Source organism: Euprymna scolopes, chromosome 12 (assembly GCF_053919585.1).
Source record: "Euprymna scolopes isolate OS-2025 chromosome 12, ASM5391958v1, whole genome shotgun sequence".
NCBI classification, from domain to species: domain Eukaryota; kingdom Metazoa; phylum Mollusca; class Cephalopoda; order Sepiida; family Sepiolidae; genus Euprymna; species Euprymna scolopes.
Genome location: NC_136493.1, coordinates 436,342 through 456,447, shown reverse-complemented (window position 1 = coordinate 456,447; position 20,106 = coordinate 436,342). Strand labels below are relative to the sequence as shown.

Here is a 20,106-nt window from a genome sequence, read left to right as displayed (position 1 = left end):
CCATGCCGGGATGACTTTGGCCACCTAGAATATATGCTAACTATTACTAAGCATGTAATATTTGACAAAATGCCCTTTGTTCTACGTGTTCCTGGCCACTTCATTTATAATTCAATACCAGCAGAAATTTTGTTTGTACCTTATTTAAAAAGATTGTAAGCATATTGTGCCTAATTTGGATCAAAGTCACCGCAGATTATGATACCTCAAATTCAAACAATGGTTTATGAAAAACAGAGGCTACAGATAATCAGACATCAAACACCCGGATATTGGTCCTCTTTGTTTTGATTTGAAACCGACGGTCTTGTGTTGTTCTGTCATATATATATATATATATATATATATATATATAGTAGTAATAACAATATCAATTCACATAATAATTTCCACTATAGTAATATTTATAATTTCTTTCCATATAGATTCTGCTAATCCCAAACCCACAGTACCTACCATTGCTAATCATAAAAACCCTGACTTAACGTCTTACCCCTTCACAAACCTTTATAGTAATCACCAAACCAACAACAGAAAGTGAGAACTATGCAAGTCCTACACATACATTGCCACAACTTCAACTTTGACAAAGATAAGAATCTCTAACTACATATATTTATTTTATAATCTAAGTACTGACAATAACCAAGAGACAACTTTAACTTCTTCGATAAAAAAACTTTGGTCTAATAACACTCATTTCTCGATTAATTGGGCTATACTTAAAAAGTCAGTCTTACCTCTCAGGATCCAGACTGTCGACTTTGCATTTCGAACACTGTAAAGATAACTTTCCCTCAGAGTAGAAAGGCAATTAACTTGAAAAATTAGCTCATCTTGCAATGTAAGCACAAGAAAAATACAGTCAATACGAAATCATTTAGCCAACATATGCACCCCCTTTGACTACATAAGCGCCATTTACAAATTCCCTACTCTAAACGTTGATACTTTGAATCCATAATTCTTTCCTTTATGCTTGCAAATTCATCATTTTTTTTTCTATCATTCTTTATAATCACTGTCCTACCTCATTTCGCTCCCAATCTCTTAACATTGATAGTTTCTCCTATCCAACATAATACGCTTATTTTCATGTTTTATTACTATTTCACCCATACATTAAATACCTGCAAATTTACACATAAACACTCTTCCCATTGAGGTCTTATTTTAGCTTTGAATCCTATATTATATTGAAGATTTTAGTTTCTAATACTATATTAAAGATTTATTTAAAGGGAAGTATCTTCAAGTCAAGGGCAAACACTTGATTCTGATATGTATTAAATTTATATCCAAGAGTTCTTTTGAAAATAGATACTCTTTTGAATTGTTGTTATTTGTACTTGCTACAATTTAATTTCTCAGTAATTCTGATGAAGTATATTTTTAGATTTTTTCATTAAACCAGTTACCCTACTACCACTAGCAGGAACTGCAACGTTTTAAAGTCATTCTTTAAATCCTGATATGTTATCATTTTTCCATGCTTAGTTTTATTTAGGCTATAGTTGTTCGCAAGTTAATGCAATGATGAGAGCAATCCTTTGATATATCTGACTTCCTGTAAGTCGAAAAGGGTCATAGAAAATGGTCACTTTTTCTATTTTTTATTATATGGTGAAAATTCATGTTCCCAGAACCTTTTAAGTTGCATCTCTCTGCAGATCTTCTAGTGAGGATATCTACATACTTTTTTGTGGTGGACTATCATTGTGTTTTCGTGTATGTACGATTAAAGATGACTTCTGAACAAAAGTACGCCCACATATTTTGCATGAAAATGGTCTTTGGCCAGTGTGTTGTCGCATATGTACAACTAAACTTGATTTCTGTGCAAACGAAGATGAACATTTATCACAAGAAAATGGTTTTTCGCCAGTGTGTATTCTCATATGAACAACTAAATTTGGTTTATGAGTACAAGAATATCCGCAAACATTACAAGAATACGGCTTTTCACCAGTGTGTGTTCGCATATGCTCCAATAAAAGTGATTTTGTAATTGATGAAGATCCACATACTGCACAAGAATATGGCTTTTCACCAGTGTGTATTCGAGTATGAACGACTAAACTTGATTTCTGAGAACACGAATATGTACAAACTTTACAAGAATATGGTTTTTCTCCAGTATGTGTTCGCATATGTTCAACTAAAACTAATTTCCTAGCAAAAGAAGAATCACAAACTTCACAAGTAAATGGCTTTTCACCAGTGTGTTTTCGAATATGCTCAACTAATGATGATTTCTTTGTAAATGAAGAGTCACATGATTCACAAGAATATGGCGTGTCTCCTGTGTGTCTTCGCATATGATCCACTAAAGATGATTTTCTGGTGAAAGAATCGCCACAAACTTCACAAGAATATGGTTTTGCTCCAGTGTGTGTTCGCATATGTGTGACTAAACTTGATTTTTGTGCAAATGAAGACGTACACTTATCACAAGAATAGGGTTTTTCGCCAGTATGGGTTCGGATATGCTGGACTAAAAGTGATTGTTTAGCAAACGAAGAGCTGCACACTTCACAAGAAAATGGCTTTTCTTCTCTGTGTGTTCGTTTATGAGCATCTAAACTTGATTTCTGAGAAAAAGAAGTGCTACAAACTTTGCAAGTGTATTCCGTCTCTTCACCGTGTTCTTCCATTGTTTTGTTGTGTTTTAATTAGAAATTAAGAGTAACATCTATTATGGGAATTGTCCTTCCGTATTTTGAAACCTTTTGTTGAAAAAAAATCCAATAATGCTTCAATTCATCTTAATTTATGTCCAGTAATAATTCCTCTTGATTTCTTTGCTTTATCCTACCATGAGATTGACGATTCACATTTAAAGATACTTAAATTCATGATGTGATACTTTTCTCTATTATTTTCCTTAAAAATCAGATGTTTTTTCATATAAAAAATCTGTGTCCTTTATTGTAATTCACAAGTTGAAGTTGATTAAATCTTTTCAAGGAGAGAAATCTGTAAATAAAAATATCAATAAAACTCAAGTAAGAACATATGTAATTGAAAGAAAGAATCAAGTATATATATTATTGTAATTTCATTGATTTTCTACATTGGTTCGTTTATTCACTCTTATAGAAATTCTATGTTAAATATAATCTATTTCATTCATGCGAAACAATCAATACATAAGTACCCACACACTGACATTCAGTGACATCAACAAATTCGGCCATTCAGGGCCCTGCTTGGGCAGTCAGTATCTGGCAAACACACTAGTGAAGGAGTGGATATTGAAAGGTCTTGTCCAACGAACTATCACTTCCCCCCACATCGTAAAAAGATCAAAAAGGCAAATCATCTGGCACTGATCATCAAGCACTGTATTACTGGGGAGCAAAGGTCGTTCCAATTAAAAAAAGAACGACACTTCAATTTGGATTAAATAATATTCATTTACTTAAAAATTATACACCCTAATTCTTCCACAAGCCTCAACTTAGATTCTTAATATTCATGCCTGGATAAAATTCTTTAGTAAAGTCTGCACATTTTTCGAATTTAGCAATTTAAAACTTAGGTCTGAGGGTCAGTCTCTCAGTGACATTGAGTCCAGAGGGCAGTCAGAGAAGAGTTTGGGTGATTTTCAAGTTTAATCATGTCAACCCTAAGTCCAATGGTCAGTCTTTTAATAGCATGCAGTCCAGAGGGCGAGCAGAGCAGAAGCTCTGAAGCTTACTTATGAATTAATTTATGATTATTGCCCCTCACCCAATAGAATTCAACTCATAATTCTCAATCAATAATATTCTACAATTCACAATTCTGGTGAATACATTATCAGATCAAGGGTGGCCAACGGATTTTAAGGTTCTCTCTTTTTCTTCTCCATCTATTTTCCAACTTTTCCATGCTACCATGAATGGGAGGTTTCTCCTCTCCTTTTGGGACAATCCTCAAAGTCACAGTGCTTTGCTGTTCAACCTGCTCTTAACCTCAATCAGAGCGAAGAGGTTATCAGCAAATAATTTCATTAACAATATCACAGTGAATGTGTATGTCCCTTTCTCAGTTCTGAGATTCACTTACTGGAAGAAAATATTCAATATTGACGTACAAATATTGACTGTTCAACGTGAATGAAAAAGATCATGAAAAATTTATAGAAGCTTTTATTTTGAAAGAATGATTTGTAAGATTAATAAAACTTGGACTTTGGAATATAGCAAACTTGATTATTTATATATATTATGCAGCAGAATATTAGAAGCTTAGTTTAATTATATTTACAGTGTAACCTGGATATAAGAGAGTTGTTGGCCACTGTGAAGAAAAGTCTCTTATATCCATGTTGGCCCATTTTGTTTAGGTAAGTATGGGAACATTTCATATAACGCATTTTACAGACAGAATACTAGTTTATTTAAGTTATTGACATAAAAAAACACAGGCAAAAATACATTTTCTATCAATTTTCACAAATAATTCAGCTAAAAATTACTTTTTCTTAAAAAAATCATTTTTCATAGTACAGAAATTTCTTCATTAACATCATGAACACTTTCATAGATTTCATAAATCATTTTCAATATGCTATCAGGATGACATCTTTTTGCTTCAAAGTAGGTTGTCAGAGTTTCAAGGGTATTCAATGCAGCCAGAGAATTTAGCACTGGCTTGTCACTTTCAGAAACTTCAAAATTTACGCTTTCAGCATCATCATCTTTGTCAAAATCTTGATCATCTGATTTTATGCCGTGTGTGATGTCCATGTCAGTCAGTTCTCCATAACATTGTGTACTCTCGTCGAAGCTGATAAATTTGTCAAAATCCGTTTGTCCCATGCCTGATAGTGGAGAAACTTTAGCATTTTCATAGAGTATTTCTTCTATTCCAGCTTGCAATTCAATGACAAAGTTGGCCTTTTTAAAACAATTTTGAATTGTTGATGGATGACCATGAAAAGTGCTTGCTTCATCATGTGCATGGCCTTCAAAACAGTGATCTGCTTGGCCACTTCAAATAGTGGCACTGGCAGTGTAACATCGATTGCTGTGATTTGCATTCAAACAAGTTCATGATGATAATACGCTTTGAATGAATGAATGATGTCTTGATCCAAATGTCGAATGAGACTGGTAGTGTTTGTGGCATGGGCAACAATTTGATGTTTGACAGATTTGTACCTGGCAGTAAGTTATGACAAGTTGCATTGTCCAAAAACAGAATAATCTTTATATTTTGAGCAATCATTTTTCAATCAAGCACTTTCATAATGTCAGTAAACGGCTGACTAGTCATCCAGGCATTACGATTTGCAAAGTAAGAAAATGGCAGTTTTGAGATTTTTAAAGCAACATGGTTTTGCCAACTTACCAACAACTACAGCTTGCTTTTCACTGTCGTCCATGTTCGTGAACTGAAGCATTGTGAGTGTCTTTTAAAAATTTTGTTCCATCTGACTGCTCCATGAGCACATGCTTGTATAAACCATCGTATAAGTGCTTCGTTAATGTCCTTGTGCATGGATTAGCACTTTCGTTTGTGATTAGTGTTTCCGTTCATTTGCATGCAAGATCTGAGATCATCTTTCTTGAGAGTTTTTGCTGCTGTTGAATAATCGATTCTGTACTTTTTGGCCACAGCGGTCAGTTTGAGTTTCTTCACTATTGTTGATGAGCTTCAACTGTTTAGAAATGCTCAGAGTTTTTCATTGAGATGTCAACATCACTAATCGCAATGATTGCAAGCAAATAGTTTTCAGTGGCAAAATTAACAAACTTCTAACTCAACACAACAGTCGGTAAAGTGAAAGTGATGTCAAGATAAATGCAACAAGAAGCAAAGTTGGCAAAAAAGTGGACAGTGCAACCCTTAGACACACAAAACAAAATCATAAGGTAGAGGGTGTCTTCTACAGACACAGACTGGACCCACTGTGTCTCTAGACTGGTCAAGATTAAGTCACTCTCTCTAACTCACCTTTGACTGATTTACATCACACTGTCACTCCAAATGAACTCTCTTATATCAGGAGGATGGGGACTGGAGAAAAGCAATCTTATATTCGGGTCTTTTATATTCGGGTTACACTGTATTTATATGTAGTTTAATTATATTTATTTAGAAAAACAATGAATAAAAATCTAAAATAAAAGTATTATCTGCATTAAAAAATTCAAATGAAAAAATAATTTAACCCAATTTTACCCTATATTTTTTCAGTTGAGTTTATCATTAAATTTGTTTACAGCTTAGTATATCATTGACCAATCATTACCAAACTTGATCAATATTGGTCGTCATCTAAAAAGTTGTTTACTTTTGGGAGATCTAAGTGACAGAAAAGTCTGCCTTTTGCAATAACTTTCGGTTTGTTCATTTATTGATCGATATTACTGCCAACAGGGTCATGGATATATAACCTTGACCTGACCCCTTCCAAATTTGATCATGGTCAAAATTTAAACTTCTGATTTATCAAAATTTGATGTGTTGATCACCAGCATTGAATTTTTAATTTTATTCTGATCAAATTTTCCAGCATACAAATATATACAATATTAAATAATTAAGTAATTGGTTGTCAGCAGTACATTTATTTATTTATTAAATTTTCACCCCAAACAAGGCACAGTGCCACTTTGAAGTAGGGGGCTACTATTGGGGACATAAGTTGCAGGGGTATTATGAAGGGATGTGAGTAGCAAGATGTCTGTTCACATTACACTTGAACTTCTGCATGTCAGTACAGTTGGGGAAGCAGGGACCTGGAATGGAATTCCCGGAAGGGAGCTCCAAAGCCTAGCAGTTCTGGGGAAGAAACTATTTGAGTAATCTAGGGATCTCTACTGTGAAAGGGTGGGATTTAGCTGCTTGTCGGGTTTGTCGGGGGTATTCATGTTGAGGAGGTACAAGTGCTTGCAGTTCGTCAGAGCATTCACCATTAAAGTACTTGTAGAACATGCAGAGGGATGCAACATTTCGTCAATGGGACAGAGGTTGAAGCCTAGATGACAGTTCAGGACCTATCAGGTTGGCGACTCTCTTTTGAAATCTGTGCAGGAGTAAGAGACAAGTAGCAGATGCACCAGCCCAAATGTGACAACAGTACTCCATACATGGGCGAATGGTGGCCTCATAGAGGTACAGGATACTTTCAGGCATAAGTAGTTTTCTAGCACAGTAGAGAGAGCCCACCTTCGCAGCAGTCCTAGAAATGCTCTCAATGTAATTGTTCCAACTCATGCTCCCTGTGAACGTTAAGCTGAGGAGTTTAAAAGAAGTACATTTGGGTAGTGTGTTCTTGGCCATTGCTATTAGAGGTAGAGAAGGTTTCTTGTAATTATTGAAGGAAACAAGCTTAGTCTTGGCAGCATTGAATGTGACCATCCATTTTTGTCCCCATTCCACTACAGATTTGAGGTCATCCTCTAGTGTTTCTGCCATTTCCTTAGATATGTGTTCATTTGCTTTCCCCTTGTGCCTGTTATAGAGAGTGGTGTCATCAGCTATAGAGAGTGGTGTCATCAGCAAGCCCACCCATTCATATTGTATTATTTTTAAAATGTCTTTTATTATTTCTTTTTTATTTAAATTATGCACACTTCACAGTCCATCATGTCATGTCTGCAACATATGCAATCAGATGCATAGGTTTGTATACAGCATTGCACTTCTAGCCTGCTTCTAGCATTTAATTGCTTTAGTGACTTGGTAAGCAACACTCTTGTTTAGTGATATTTTGTAGTATGTATTAGTCATGTATACAAGGTGGCCAGGAAATTACAAGGACATTTTTAACTTGAACAAATTCTTTATTATTGATTGTAATTTGATGAAATTTGGATAGATGACAAAGACAATGTCGATGTGTTTGCGATGTGTTTGTAAAAAGGACAAAAATTAAAAGAATTTATTCATGCAAAAAGTATCTTTTAAATACTTTCTATTTTCAACTTTATAATATTGTGCCCTTTCCAAAATAAGTTTTTCATAATATATTTTAGGATGATTTAATCATAATCTAATTCACAACTTCATTTGGGTAGAGTTTCAGGTCTTTTGACATAAATTTTTCCTTTGAGATACCTCAACAAGGTAATGTGATGGTTAGTCTGGAGAACATAAGGCTAGTTGACATTGCCAACCTTTTCATTTTTGTTCCAAGAGAGGCTACTGATTGGTGCACCAGCTGTAGCACAATATATCTCCACAATGTTTCATCCCTGTACATTTTCTTTACAATCATTTCCACAGAAAGTGCTCTAATGAGCTTGATGCACTTGTACCCTTTCAATATAATACCTTGACCCACCTGACTAGTTGTAAAATCACACCCCTTTATTCTAAATGCTGGAAAATTAAAGAGGTGGATGTAGTTTGTTTGAAGCATTGTATAGTATGTAGTTAAATGAAATGTGTAGAAGGCGGTACAATGCAGAGGTAATGGAAAGACACAAGCTGAAGCAGGTGAGAAAGTTTTATTAATACAACTTACAAATACATGTGTACATATTCATATATTTCTTATACACATCATATTCATATTTTCACCGTGATCACTTGGGAAAGTCGGTCTGGTGGTATATCCGTGTTATATAATATTTTGAGAAAGATCTCTTTGTCAGATATTTGACTTTGGTTCAAACGTGTGTTGTAAACAGTAACAGTTTTGAAACAAACAACTGTCTGGAACTTGTTGATAGGCAACATTTGTTACTCTAATGGCTTCTTCCATTGGACTATATAGCTTTGGAATTCCCTCCATTTCCTCAACTATACCAATGTAAATGTAATATAAACAAAGGTTTCCCTTCAAGAAATCTGGTCCCTTTCACAATAACTCTCTATTCTTCAGTGGCAATATGTCTTGCTTAGGTTGAACAAAAGTAATAAAAAAATTAATTTACAAACACCAGAAAAATATTTCAATGGTTATTATTGACATGGGGAGAGGGAGATTTTATATTGACATATGCATGTTGAAATGTATCCATATAAATAATGGCTTTCTAAATAATAAAAGCCATTCTTTAGATCAGAAAGAGGAATGCCATATTTTGAGGAAATCATCTGGCAGTCTACACTTGAGCAACTTCTAGTTGCTTACATAAACTGCTAGAAGATGCCGACACACAGTTGTATCAAATGGTCATAATTAAAAAACTCAGATAAAATCTTCTGGGAAAAAATTTATTATTACAATTTTCTGATATTATTTTTCAATGAAAATTAAACATCAGTTAAAAATCGAAGTTATTTTTATTTACTTATACTTTTTATTAGTGTGCAATCATTTATATTGGTTTTACACCAACTGAATTAAACTTACAATTTTTTTATGACTGTTTAGCACAAAAAAATGGTCTATATCTTCGTACTCTTATGAATTCAGAATAGCCACCACTTAATGTTCATCTTAATCAGATTTAATTCGACTGTGCAATAAATTGTTTTTGTTTTGTTTGCTTGATCTTTACTTTCAACTATTCTCTTATCCTTTTCTTTTAATTTCTTTGCAAATGGCTGACATTAAACAATCACATCAAAAATTAAAAGTTAAAAAGAATCACAGCTAATAACTACCTTCAATTATGCAAAATTGTAATAGTCGATCAAACTGTGTATTTTTATTACAGTACTGTGGTGTAAATTTCGACTTTTGAGCAATTATCAAGACTTTACTTGATCATTTAGTATTAGCCATGTTTTTCTGATCATTCTAACTTAGCAGAGTTGACATAAAAATGCTTTTAATTTAAAACTAAAAGATAGAAATGTATCCGGTAGGTAGAAGAGTAACTTATCTTGATTTCGGTAATATTTGTAAAAGAGTGAAAAAGAAAAGAAAGCCAGAGATATGAGAAGCAGACTTACCGACAGGAATCCCAAAAAGAAACATGGCGTTGGACAGAGTATTAAAATATACTTAATGGCCATGGAAAAGATCACGTGAGATATGCAAATGTGGCAAAATAGAAATTGCATAAAAAGAGGAAGAATAAAGAACTCAGAGGGCAGTATTTCTATGCAGATGACTGAAAGAAACTTTTCTTGTTGTTGAGAGATATAGAGAACACCTAAAGCCATTTCGTCAAATTACTGTTTTGCATACAGAAGTAATATGAAGAGGATACTGAAGGTGAACAGCAATATGGTAAAGATGTTCAATGAAGAAGCTGATTTAACGGCCTGGCCGGCAAAGGTGAAGTTGGTTACCAAGCAGCAGAAAATTTATGACATGTAAAATGTTTTTGACTCCTAATGGGGATATGAGACGAATGGATTCGCCAATCATTTTTATAACCAACGGCTGTGCTAAACAACCAATGAAAACGTTTCAAAATTATTATAAAAATTGTCAAATTTTGGATTCAATCAGTTCGCCGTTAACTATGCCATGGACTGCATTTGATTCTTGGCCGCCATCTTTGTTACTGATCCGAACTACGCCACCATCTTTGTTCAACACAATGTCTCAAAACTTAACAGGTTATGCGCCCAGCCACGGTCTTTTCTTTGATGGATCGGAATCTAAATTCGAATTGTGGCATGTAAAATTTCTGGGATATCTAAGGATTCGAAAAATTCACAAAGTCATACAATCTCCAACAGAGAATCCAAATGACCCCGAATTTCCCGAAAAGAACGCAACTGTTTTTGCAGAACTGATTCAATGTTTAGATGATAGAAGTCTGTCTCTGATTATAAGAGACGCATTGGATGATGGAAGGAAAGCATTGAACATATTAAGAGAACATTATTTATCAAAAGGGAAACCGAAAATATCCCTATATACAGAATTAACGTCTCTGAAACGTAACGAGGATAGAATGATTACTGACTACGTTATAAGGGCAGAAACAACCGCCAATGCCTTAAAACTCTCAGGTGAAATAATAAGCGATAGCTTGTTTATATCAATGACCCTCAAGGGACTTCCAGCCGATTTTAAACCATTTACAACTGCTATAAGTCAGAAAGACAAACCCATAAATTTCAGTGAATTTAAAGTGGCATTGCGCAGTTACGAAGAGACTAATTGTATGCTCGTGGACAATAATAACTCCAGCAATATTATGAAGTTCAAAAATGCTTCTCAAAAGCAGACACCATCAAATTACGCACCTCACCGCAACATATTCTCCAAAAGTAATTTTCCCAAGAAAAAGAATAAAATTATCTGTTATAATTGTGGACGACCCAACCACAAAAGTTTCCAATGTCGATATAAAAGCTCAAAAATGGAGAACGTTGAGAACTTTGAGGAAAAACATACATTTCTATTCATATGTAACTTTGACAATACCACAAACGGTAAAAATCTCCTTGTAGACTGTGGTGCTACAGCGCACGTTATCACCAAGGAATCTGATTTTATTAATTTTGATTCAAACTTTAATCCTCAAAGTCATTTTGTCGAACTTACTGATGGTAGTCAAATAAATGATATAGTCTTGAAAAGAGGCGATGCTAAAATATCCCTAGAAAATAATAAAGGTGAAATCTGTAACTCTATTGTAAAAAATGCTCTGTTCATACCTACATTTAAGCAAGACATATTTTCTGTGCAGGCTGCAATTAAACAAGGCACGAATATACAATTAGGCCAAAATACATCAAAATTGATATACCCCAATGGAACTGTATTTGACATTAAAGAAAATGGCCGACTATATTATTTAAAAAGTATGGTTCGCTCAAAAACTGCCTGTCACGATTTGGAAGCCTGGCATAAAATTCTAGGACACTGCAATACAGCTGATATTAAAAAATTACCAAATGTAGTCGAAGGCATGAAAATAATACCTTCAGACGATCTCCCAAATTGTGATGTGTGTGCACAGGGGAAAATGACAAAAGATATAAGCCGAACGCCAGACAAAAAAGCTACGAAAATTCTCTCACTTGTGCATTGTGACTTAGCAGGTCTGATCAGCCCGATTGGGAGAAACAATCTAAGGTACGTTTTGAACTTTATTGATGATTTTTCCGGTTTAATTATGGTTTATTTTCTAAAAAACAAATCCGACACTATCTTCGCCACTAAGAAATATTTAGCTGATGTTGCCCCGTACGGTTCAGTAAAATGTATTCGCTCAGACAATGGGACTGAATTTACTAGTAAAGACTTTGAATTCTATTAATTAACCACCGTATTAAACACGAGAAATCGGCGCCGTACTCCCCTTTCCAAAATGGCACAGCTGAAAGGGCATGGCGAACCCTTTTTGAGATGACAAGATGTCTACTTATCGAATCGAAATTAGCGCATAGTTTATGGATATACGCTATAATGGCAGCAGCATATATCAGAAATAGATCGTTCAATAAGAGGCTAGGAAAAACATTGTATGAAGCGTTTTGCGGTGTAAAACCTAAAATAAACAAAATGCATCTATTTGGTTCTGATTGTTTTGCATTTATAGAAAACACCAGTAAACTAAATACTAAAAGCGAAAAATGTACTTTCGTAGGTTACAATAAAAATAGCCTGGCATACTTAATCTACTTCCCAACTCAAAATGCCATAAAATGGTTAGATGTGTAAAATTCAATGATACATTAACTTTAAAAAATGGCGATCCAGTAGATGAAAAACATGAAATATTACCTAGCATCTTAATCGATCACAATGAAAATATTAATAAAGACAACAATTACAGTAGAACTTCTGATGAAAATATTAACCAGACACGCTGATACCCAATAAGGGAGTGAAAAAGGCCAAACTTCTTACAAATTGAAAAGATACAAGATTATGCCATGGATTACTGTTATTCGTTGAACAGCGCACCAGAAAGTTATAATGAGGCAATTAATTCAGAAAATCATCAAGAATGGGAACAAGCTATGGTATCTGAATTGAAAGCTTTATCTGAAAATAACACATACGAAATAGTGGCAAAACCAACAGATAAAAATATAATTTCTTCACGCTGGGTTTTTTCAAAAAAAATCACAGCTTCTGGCAGTGAAACTTTTAAAGCAAGATTTGTGGCAAAATGTTATTCACAAATTTCTGGAGTGGAATATTTTGCAACATTTTCACCAAAGACAAATTTAACGACAATTAGAATTTTATTACAACTTGCCGCTCAATACAATTTAAAAATACATCAAATGGATGTAAAAAATGCTTATTTAAATACTCCGATTGACTGCAAAATCTGCATAAAATGAAAAATAAAAATTGGGTGTGGAAATTAAATAAATCATTATATAGACTAAAACAAAGTGCACACAATTGGAATTTAACACTCAATAATTATTTAATAGAACAGGAATTCAAACAATGTCCTGTAGACGCGTGCATGTATACCAAAAATGTAGGTAATAAATTGTTGATTTTGATTTTTTGGGTTGACGATATATTACTCACCTCAAACTTTGACAACATTTGCATCAAAATGGGATCTGACAGAAATCGAGATTTGAACTGATTAAGTTACTGTTTACAGCTGGATTAATTTTATGATAACTGATGAGGAAAATATCCAAACAAAAACAGAATCAAGTTGTCAAGAAGGTGTAAGTTAAACCACCTGGAACTACTGCATAGCAAAATGGACAAAAGGTACAATTCCTGCGACACAATCACAGAACAATATCAAGATAGATAGTGTACCAAGATATTTTCTTGACATTAGGTTGATTCAGGTAGATTCAGAGAAGGATGACGGTAATTTGCAATAGGAACCCAATGAGATACATTACAACAAAGATCCCAACAGGAATGACATCTGCAAAGATGGTTGATATACTTAATGCAAGTGACCCAAGAGATCAGGGGGAGCGTGTAAAAGAGTGAAACAGAAAAGCAGATGTATCGACAGAAAGGCAAATAAAAGAAACGACTGATAAAGCATCGAAATATACATGACAATCACAGAAGAGATCGCATGAGATATACAAATATGGTAGAATTAGAAAGTCTATAAAAAGACAAACGACGAGGGATTCAGCAGGCAGGATTTTTATGCAGATGACTGCAAGTAGATTTTTTTTGTTGTTGAAAGACGGAGAGAACATCGCAACATTTGGTTGTTTGGTTTTGTCCATAATTCTCTATATATTAAAAAAAAAATAATAAAGAAAAATCTGTATGATGTATATACCTGTGGTGAAAGGCAAATATAATATTCCAAAACTCATGTAAATTAATTAAGTAGATTTATTTTTATAAAGAAAATAATTTTTAATGGGAATTCATAGACATTAAAATATAAACTTAGTAAGTATAAATTATTAAGTTATCTCCCTTTATTTCTTGAAATTTCTTTCAAAATCGCTTTTTGGATACTGATAAAATTCGATTTGAATCGTATTCATTTTTAAATTATTCTAGCTTTGAGAATGGACAAATCCACTGATATAATTACAGCATTTCTGTTTCTTACCCAGAATTCACTCTATATTAAAAATAAAAAATTAAAAATATCTGCATGATGTATGTACCCATGACGACATGAAAATACATTTGAAAAATTAAGTAAATTGATCGGGTAGTTTTATTTTTAAATAAGAAAATAAAATTTCATGACTACCTGAAAAATGACTGCTTCACTCTTGATTTTTATAAAAATTTCAAGAAACAAAGAGACAATAATTCAACAAGACTTCATACTTACTATATATATATATATATATATATATATATATATATATATATATATATATATATATAATGTAGTAAAGCTTATACATTCCTATTAAAAAATGATTTTGTTTATAAAAATAAAACACTTCATCAATTTATGTGTTTTTGGAATATATTTTTGTTACGTCACTAAGTCGGTACATCATACAGATTCTTCTTAATTTTTGTTTTTCAATATAGAGGGAATTCCGTTACCTCTGTTTCTGAATCGCGCATTTATTTTTGTTTTTTTTTGGTACTAGTGCACTTATTAATCCGTGCTGAAATAATAACGTTATTATTTAAAAAGCTATTCTTAACATGGGGAGAGTGTTTTGTACCTATTCTATACTTTAACCTTACAATTGAATAAAAATAACATATAATAAAACGGGTTTGTATTACTGTACACATAGATTCGAAAAAGTTACAAAAAAAAACAAATATATAACAAATAAATGTTATCAAAAGCAAGGTAAGTTACTTTTCTACCAAACTGGATATATTTTTCATGTTTTTATTCAATGTAACATGTTTATTCAGCTCGAAAAGCATACAGTGTTTACCGATGTATTCGAAAATTCAAAATGACGCCCGACTCTCTCTTTAACACGGCAAGTTCGGGAACAGGTGATATAAATAATAAACTAGACAAAACACTGTTAGAAATTCGCTCAATATATGTTACCGTGACATAAATTGACATATATTCGGTGTTTTTTTAATAGTATTTTGTCTAGTTTATTATTTATATCACCTTTTCCCAAACTTACCGTGTTAAAGAGAGAGAGAGTCGGGCGCCATTTTGAATGTTCCAATACATCCGTAAACACTGCATGTTTTTCAAGCTGAATAAACATGTTACATTGAATAAAAACACAAAAAATATATCCAGTTTGGTAGGAAAGTAACTTATCTTGCCTTTGATAATATTTATTTGTTATATGTTTGTTTTTTGACAACTTTTTCGAATCTATGTGTACAGTAATACAAACCCAATAAAACTTTTAATTAAACTTGGAAATACGATTTAAAATAGCGCGGTTCAGTAAGTGCACTAGCACCATTTTTTAAAATTTATTTTTATATATATTTGTTTTTGACTACTTTTGGTGTCTATACTGTAAAATGACTATTGTTTATTTCTTTTTCTTTTTAAACAATTTGTTGTTGTTATTGGCTATTGTTAAAAAATGCCCATTTCATTCTGGTGATTTCATTATAATCCGATAATTCTTTGAGTATATATGATATTTAAAAAATCAGCTTCCTGTTTACGTTTAAAATTGAACATTGGCTCATTGGTAGGGCTATGACAAGAGCATATTCTTGTCATTCTTTTGACTCTCGAGTATATATCCGACAAAGTTAGACACAATTAATCAACCGAGAACCCCATCACTCTACATAAAAAAAGCATATAAGATATCATTGGATATATACCTTAGAATTAAACAAGAAAAAGCCTTACTCATTAGTGACATTTATGTCTTCCACAAAACGAAACAGTGATTTGGACGCGCCGATGTACTAACAAAGAACCAGCAACGCAACCAAATCCAAGTAATACTCACATTATTGGTTCTCTATCTTGTTTTTCTTTTACCGTCTTTCACGTAATAAACGATCGTCGGATATTTTAACGGAAACCTGGGGCGGTTCACCACGTGTAAACTTCAAGATGGCGACTAAATCATAGGTTCGCAGAAAATCAAAGCGGAAAGCAGGTAAATTATTTCGGAATAGGCCCGAGCTGTGTGATGAATTATAAAGGTAAAGATGTTAATTATTTATTTAGTGGAATATTTAAAATAAAAAAAAAACAGATGACAGAAATAATGGTCAAAGGCAATATGGTTTGCTCTTTTTGAGCTCCATTTTCTGCGGAACGGACAGATTGACGGTGACAAACAGAATACGTTTATGATGTTTCTGAATTTTTGAGATGAGTATTGGTTATTTGTATTATTATTCATCGTGAGTGTGATTTGTATTATTCTTATCGTGAGTGTGATTTTCACAACGTTTCGGTCAATATATCCTCCGACCTTCTTCAGGTGTATCTTGTCGAACTCGAGAATGTTTCTGTCAAACTCGGGAATTTGGACGGAATTTCGAGCGGAACCCTTTATTTACTTCATTTCCAAATTCACCAAAGTTCAAGAAATTAAATTTTCAGTATTCATTAACCATCACAGAATATACTGAAATTATTTTTTTTTTAAATTTTAGTGAAAATGTATTGATTTTTTTTGTAAACAAAAACACTTTTGCTAAATTTAAAATTTAAGAACTAAAAAATAATGTATGAATTTCTGTTTGCTTTTAAAGCATTGTAGATGTTAACAATTAAAAATATTTTTAATATTTCAGGAACATTACGATAAGCAGTTTTCATTCAATATTTTCACAAAAATAATACAATTAAAAAAATATGTCATGTAGTTTTAATGATAACAATTCTCACAAAATATTTTTCTTGTACTCATGATGGTGTAAACATCAATGTAAGAATTTTTTCATAATACTATCAGTTTCCGCCATCGCTCGTTCGTGCAATTTTATGGCAGAAACGTATGCGCCGATTCAACGGTATTTGTTCGTGGTGTGGCATGTCGATTTGGCAGTGGTGTTTAGAATTGCATGGACGAATTTTTAAGGACCGTGCCATCACTTGTAAAAACAAATATATATATATATATATACATTTTTTTCTGATGCTCTCTCTCCCTCGTGTAGCGACACAACTGCCCCTTGATCATCTTCACAGATAACAGGTCGCTGATGTATCTGGACCAACGAGAGCTCAACAATGCAAAAATACAAAGATGGCAAGAGATGTTATGTTACAAATTACTCTTGGAATATGTGGAGGGCGAATCCAATGTATGGGCTGATATGCTCAGCAGAGGCTGAGTGAGCCCAATCCGTCAGGGAAAACATTCACACTAAGTGGCTCTAACCTACACATTTACGTTCTGTCGTGGTGCATTCATTGGTGACACTAACAGTCTACAACTCGTCTCCAAGACGCACATCCCACTGAACGTTCACACGCAGAAATGCATCAGTAGCACATTCTTCATTTACCACACCAACTCCACCATTCCTGCCAAAAGAATCTGCAACCTCCTGGATATTGCAATCAAACAACAGAAAGATTAAACCTTAGCTAAGATCGTACATGCACTTCAATCATGCCATCCAGATGGTCCACAAATTCATCTCGACGATCACCAAGCCAAGCAGTTCAAGAGAAAATCACATCAATTTTTTCTTGAGCCAGGAACCGCCGTCTTAATGATAAGAGACCACAAACATTCTCTAAGACTGGTCGTACCATACAAACTCCAAGCCAGATATCTCTACAAAGTATGTGACGCCAACAACCATTCAGGCATAACTCAGATGCAGAAACTCTTTTCTGGTTATTGGTGAGAAGCCAAAAACAGTGACATTCAAGCTAATGCCGATTCTTGCATTATTTGCAAAAAATGCAAAGAGGAGTACGGTAGATGCACCCAATGGCCCATGGGTCACTGCAAACGGGGAAGAGACCATTCAAACTTGTCTGTTTTTCTTTTTTTTATATTCAATTTTCCCCACAAACAAGGCACATTGCCACTTTGAAGTAGGGGGCTACAATCAGGGACATAAGTTGCAGGGATATTATGAAGGGAGATGAGTAGCAAGATATCTGTTCATATTACACTTGAACTTCTGCATGTCAGTACAGTTGGGAAAGCAGAATGCTGGAAGGGAGTTCCAAAGTCTGGCAGTTCTGGGGAATAGACTTTGCCACAATACCCAACTCAAAGGAAAAACGCTACAAACTTACGATATTGTATGGCGGTTACCATAATGTAAATCTTGTTGGGTAGGTCACCATTTTGGCAGGTTCCCCTTTTCGGGAGTCATCGAAATTAATAAAAAGACGGGAGTGTTGGAACGGTCTAGAACCGACCTGGGAATAATAATGCAGAAACAAAGGCATTTCATTACGTCCCCCCAATGGTTTGCTTCGACTTGCACACCTGCCATTGCTTAAAGGCAGCATGCATACCGCAGATTTAACCGACATAAGTCCAGTTCAAACAGACAGAAGTATATAGAAGCTAGAAACAACGTTAAGAAAGAAATAGCGACAGCTAAGAGAGAATTTACGGAAACCACTAAAAACACATCGAAGCACAAAAATTAGGAAATCGTGACTTCTGGAAAATCTACAACAGTGTAGTAAATAATGGGCAATCAACAATTCCCCACTAACCAACAATCATGAGGTTGTTTGCTCAGCAACCGACAAGGCTAATATGCTTGCCAGTCGGTTCGCCTCAAACTCTACACTGGACCCTTCCAACCACCCCTCCCTGACTTTCCTTTGCAGACAGACGCCACGCTAGACGATCTAAAAATCACCCCTGCTCAGGTGCATGCTATCATAAAAAACCTTGATACTTCAAAAGCAGGTGGACCCGATATCATCCCAGCTGTGCTATTAAAAAAAGTGCTCAGCCGAAGTAGCTCCAGTTCTCTCCAAACTCTACAACAAATGCCTTAATGAATCTTGCTTTCCGGGCTGTTGGAAAACTGCTTCTGTGGTACCAGCATTCAAGAATTCTGGCGAAAGAAGTGACTCATCAAATTATCGCCCAATTAGCCTCCTCCCACCTTTCGCCAAAATATTAGAGATCATAATTAACCATGCTCTAGTCCGTCACCTTACAGATTCTAAACTTCTGACTGACAAACAATATGGATTTAGACAAGCCCGTTCCACAGCAGACATCCTCACTGTAATCTCTGAACGTATATACCATTCACTGGACAAAGCGGGGGAGGGCAGAGCGGTAGCTCTAGATATATCCAAGGCTTTTGACAGAGTATCGCATGAGGGTCTCCTCTGGAAAATTAGATCATACGGTATCACTGGTAGAATACTTAACATAATTAAATCCTTCTTAGATAAGAGAAAATCTAGGTTGTCCTCGACGATCATACATCTAAACAATATGATATAAATGCGGGAGTGCCCCAAGGATCTATCCTTGGACCTCTATTGTTCCTAATATTCATTAATGACCTCCCCGACAAAATTACCTCTGAGATGGGTATATATGTTGATGACACCACACTCTATAACAGGCATGACAGGAAAACAAATGAACACATAACTAAAGAAATTGCAAAAACACTAGAGGATGACCTCCAATCTGTAGTGGAATGGAGACAAAAATGGATGGTCACATTCAATGCTGCCAATACTAAACTGATTTCCTTCAGTAATTACAAGAACCTTTTCTGCCACCAATAGCAATGGCCAGTGACTCTTTATCTGAGAGTGCATCTTTCAAACTGCTTGGCCTAACGTTAACAGGAAACATGAGTTGGAACAATTACATTGAAAGCATTGCCAGGGCTGCTGCGAAGAAGATAGGCTCTCTGTACCGTGCTAGAAAACTACTAACACCCGAAAGTATCCTGTACCTTTATAAGACCACCAT

General features: G+C 34.4%; 1 protein-coding gene across 1 annotated transcript; it reads right to left on the bottom strand.

Annotated features, from left to right (window-relative positions):
* Positions 1-1,397: 1,397 nt before the first annotated feature.
* Positions 1,398-16,303, bottom strand: LOC145291138 (uncharacterized). Its single transcript, XM_080136658.1, has 2 exons — positions 16,177-16,303; positions 1,398-2,976 (listed from the first exon to the last, which is right to left on the bottom strand). Exon 2 carries the CDS (start codon positions 2,652-2,654, stop codon positions 1,689-1,691), a length of 966 nt encoding a protein of 321 aa, XP_079992784.1. The 5' UTR covers positions 2,655-2,976; positions 16,177-16,303; the 3' UTR covers positions 1,398-1,688.
* Positions 16,304-20,106: the final 3,803 nt, after the last annotated feature.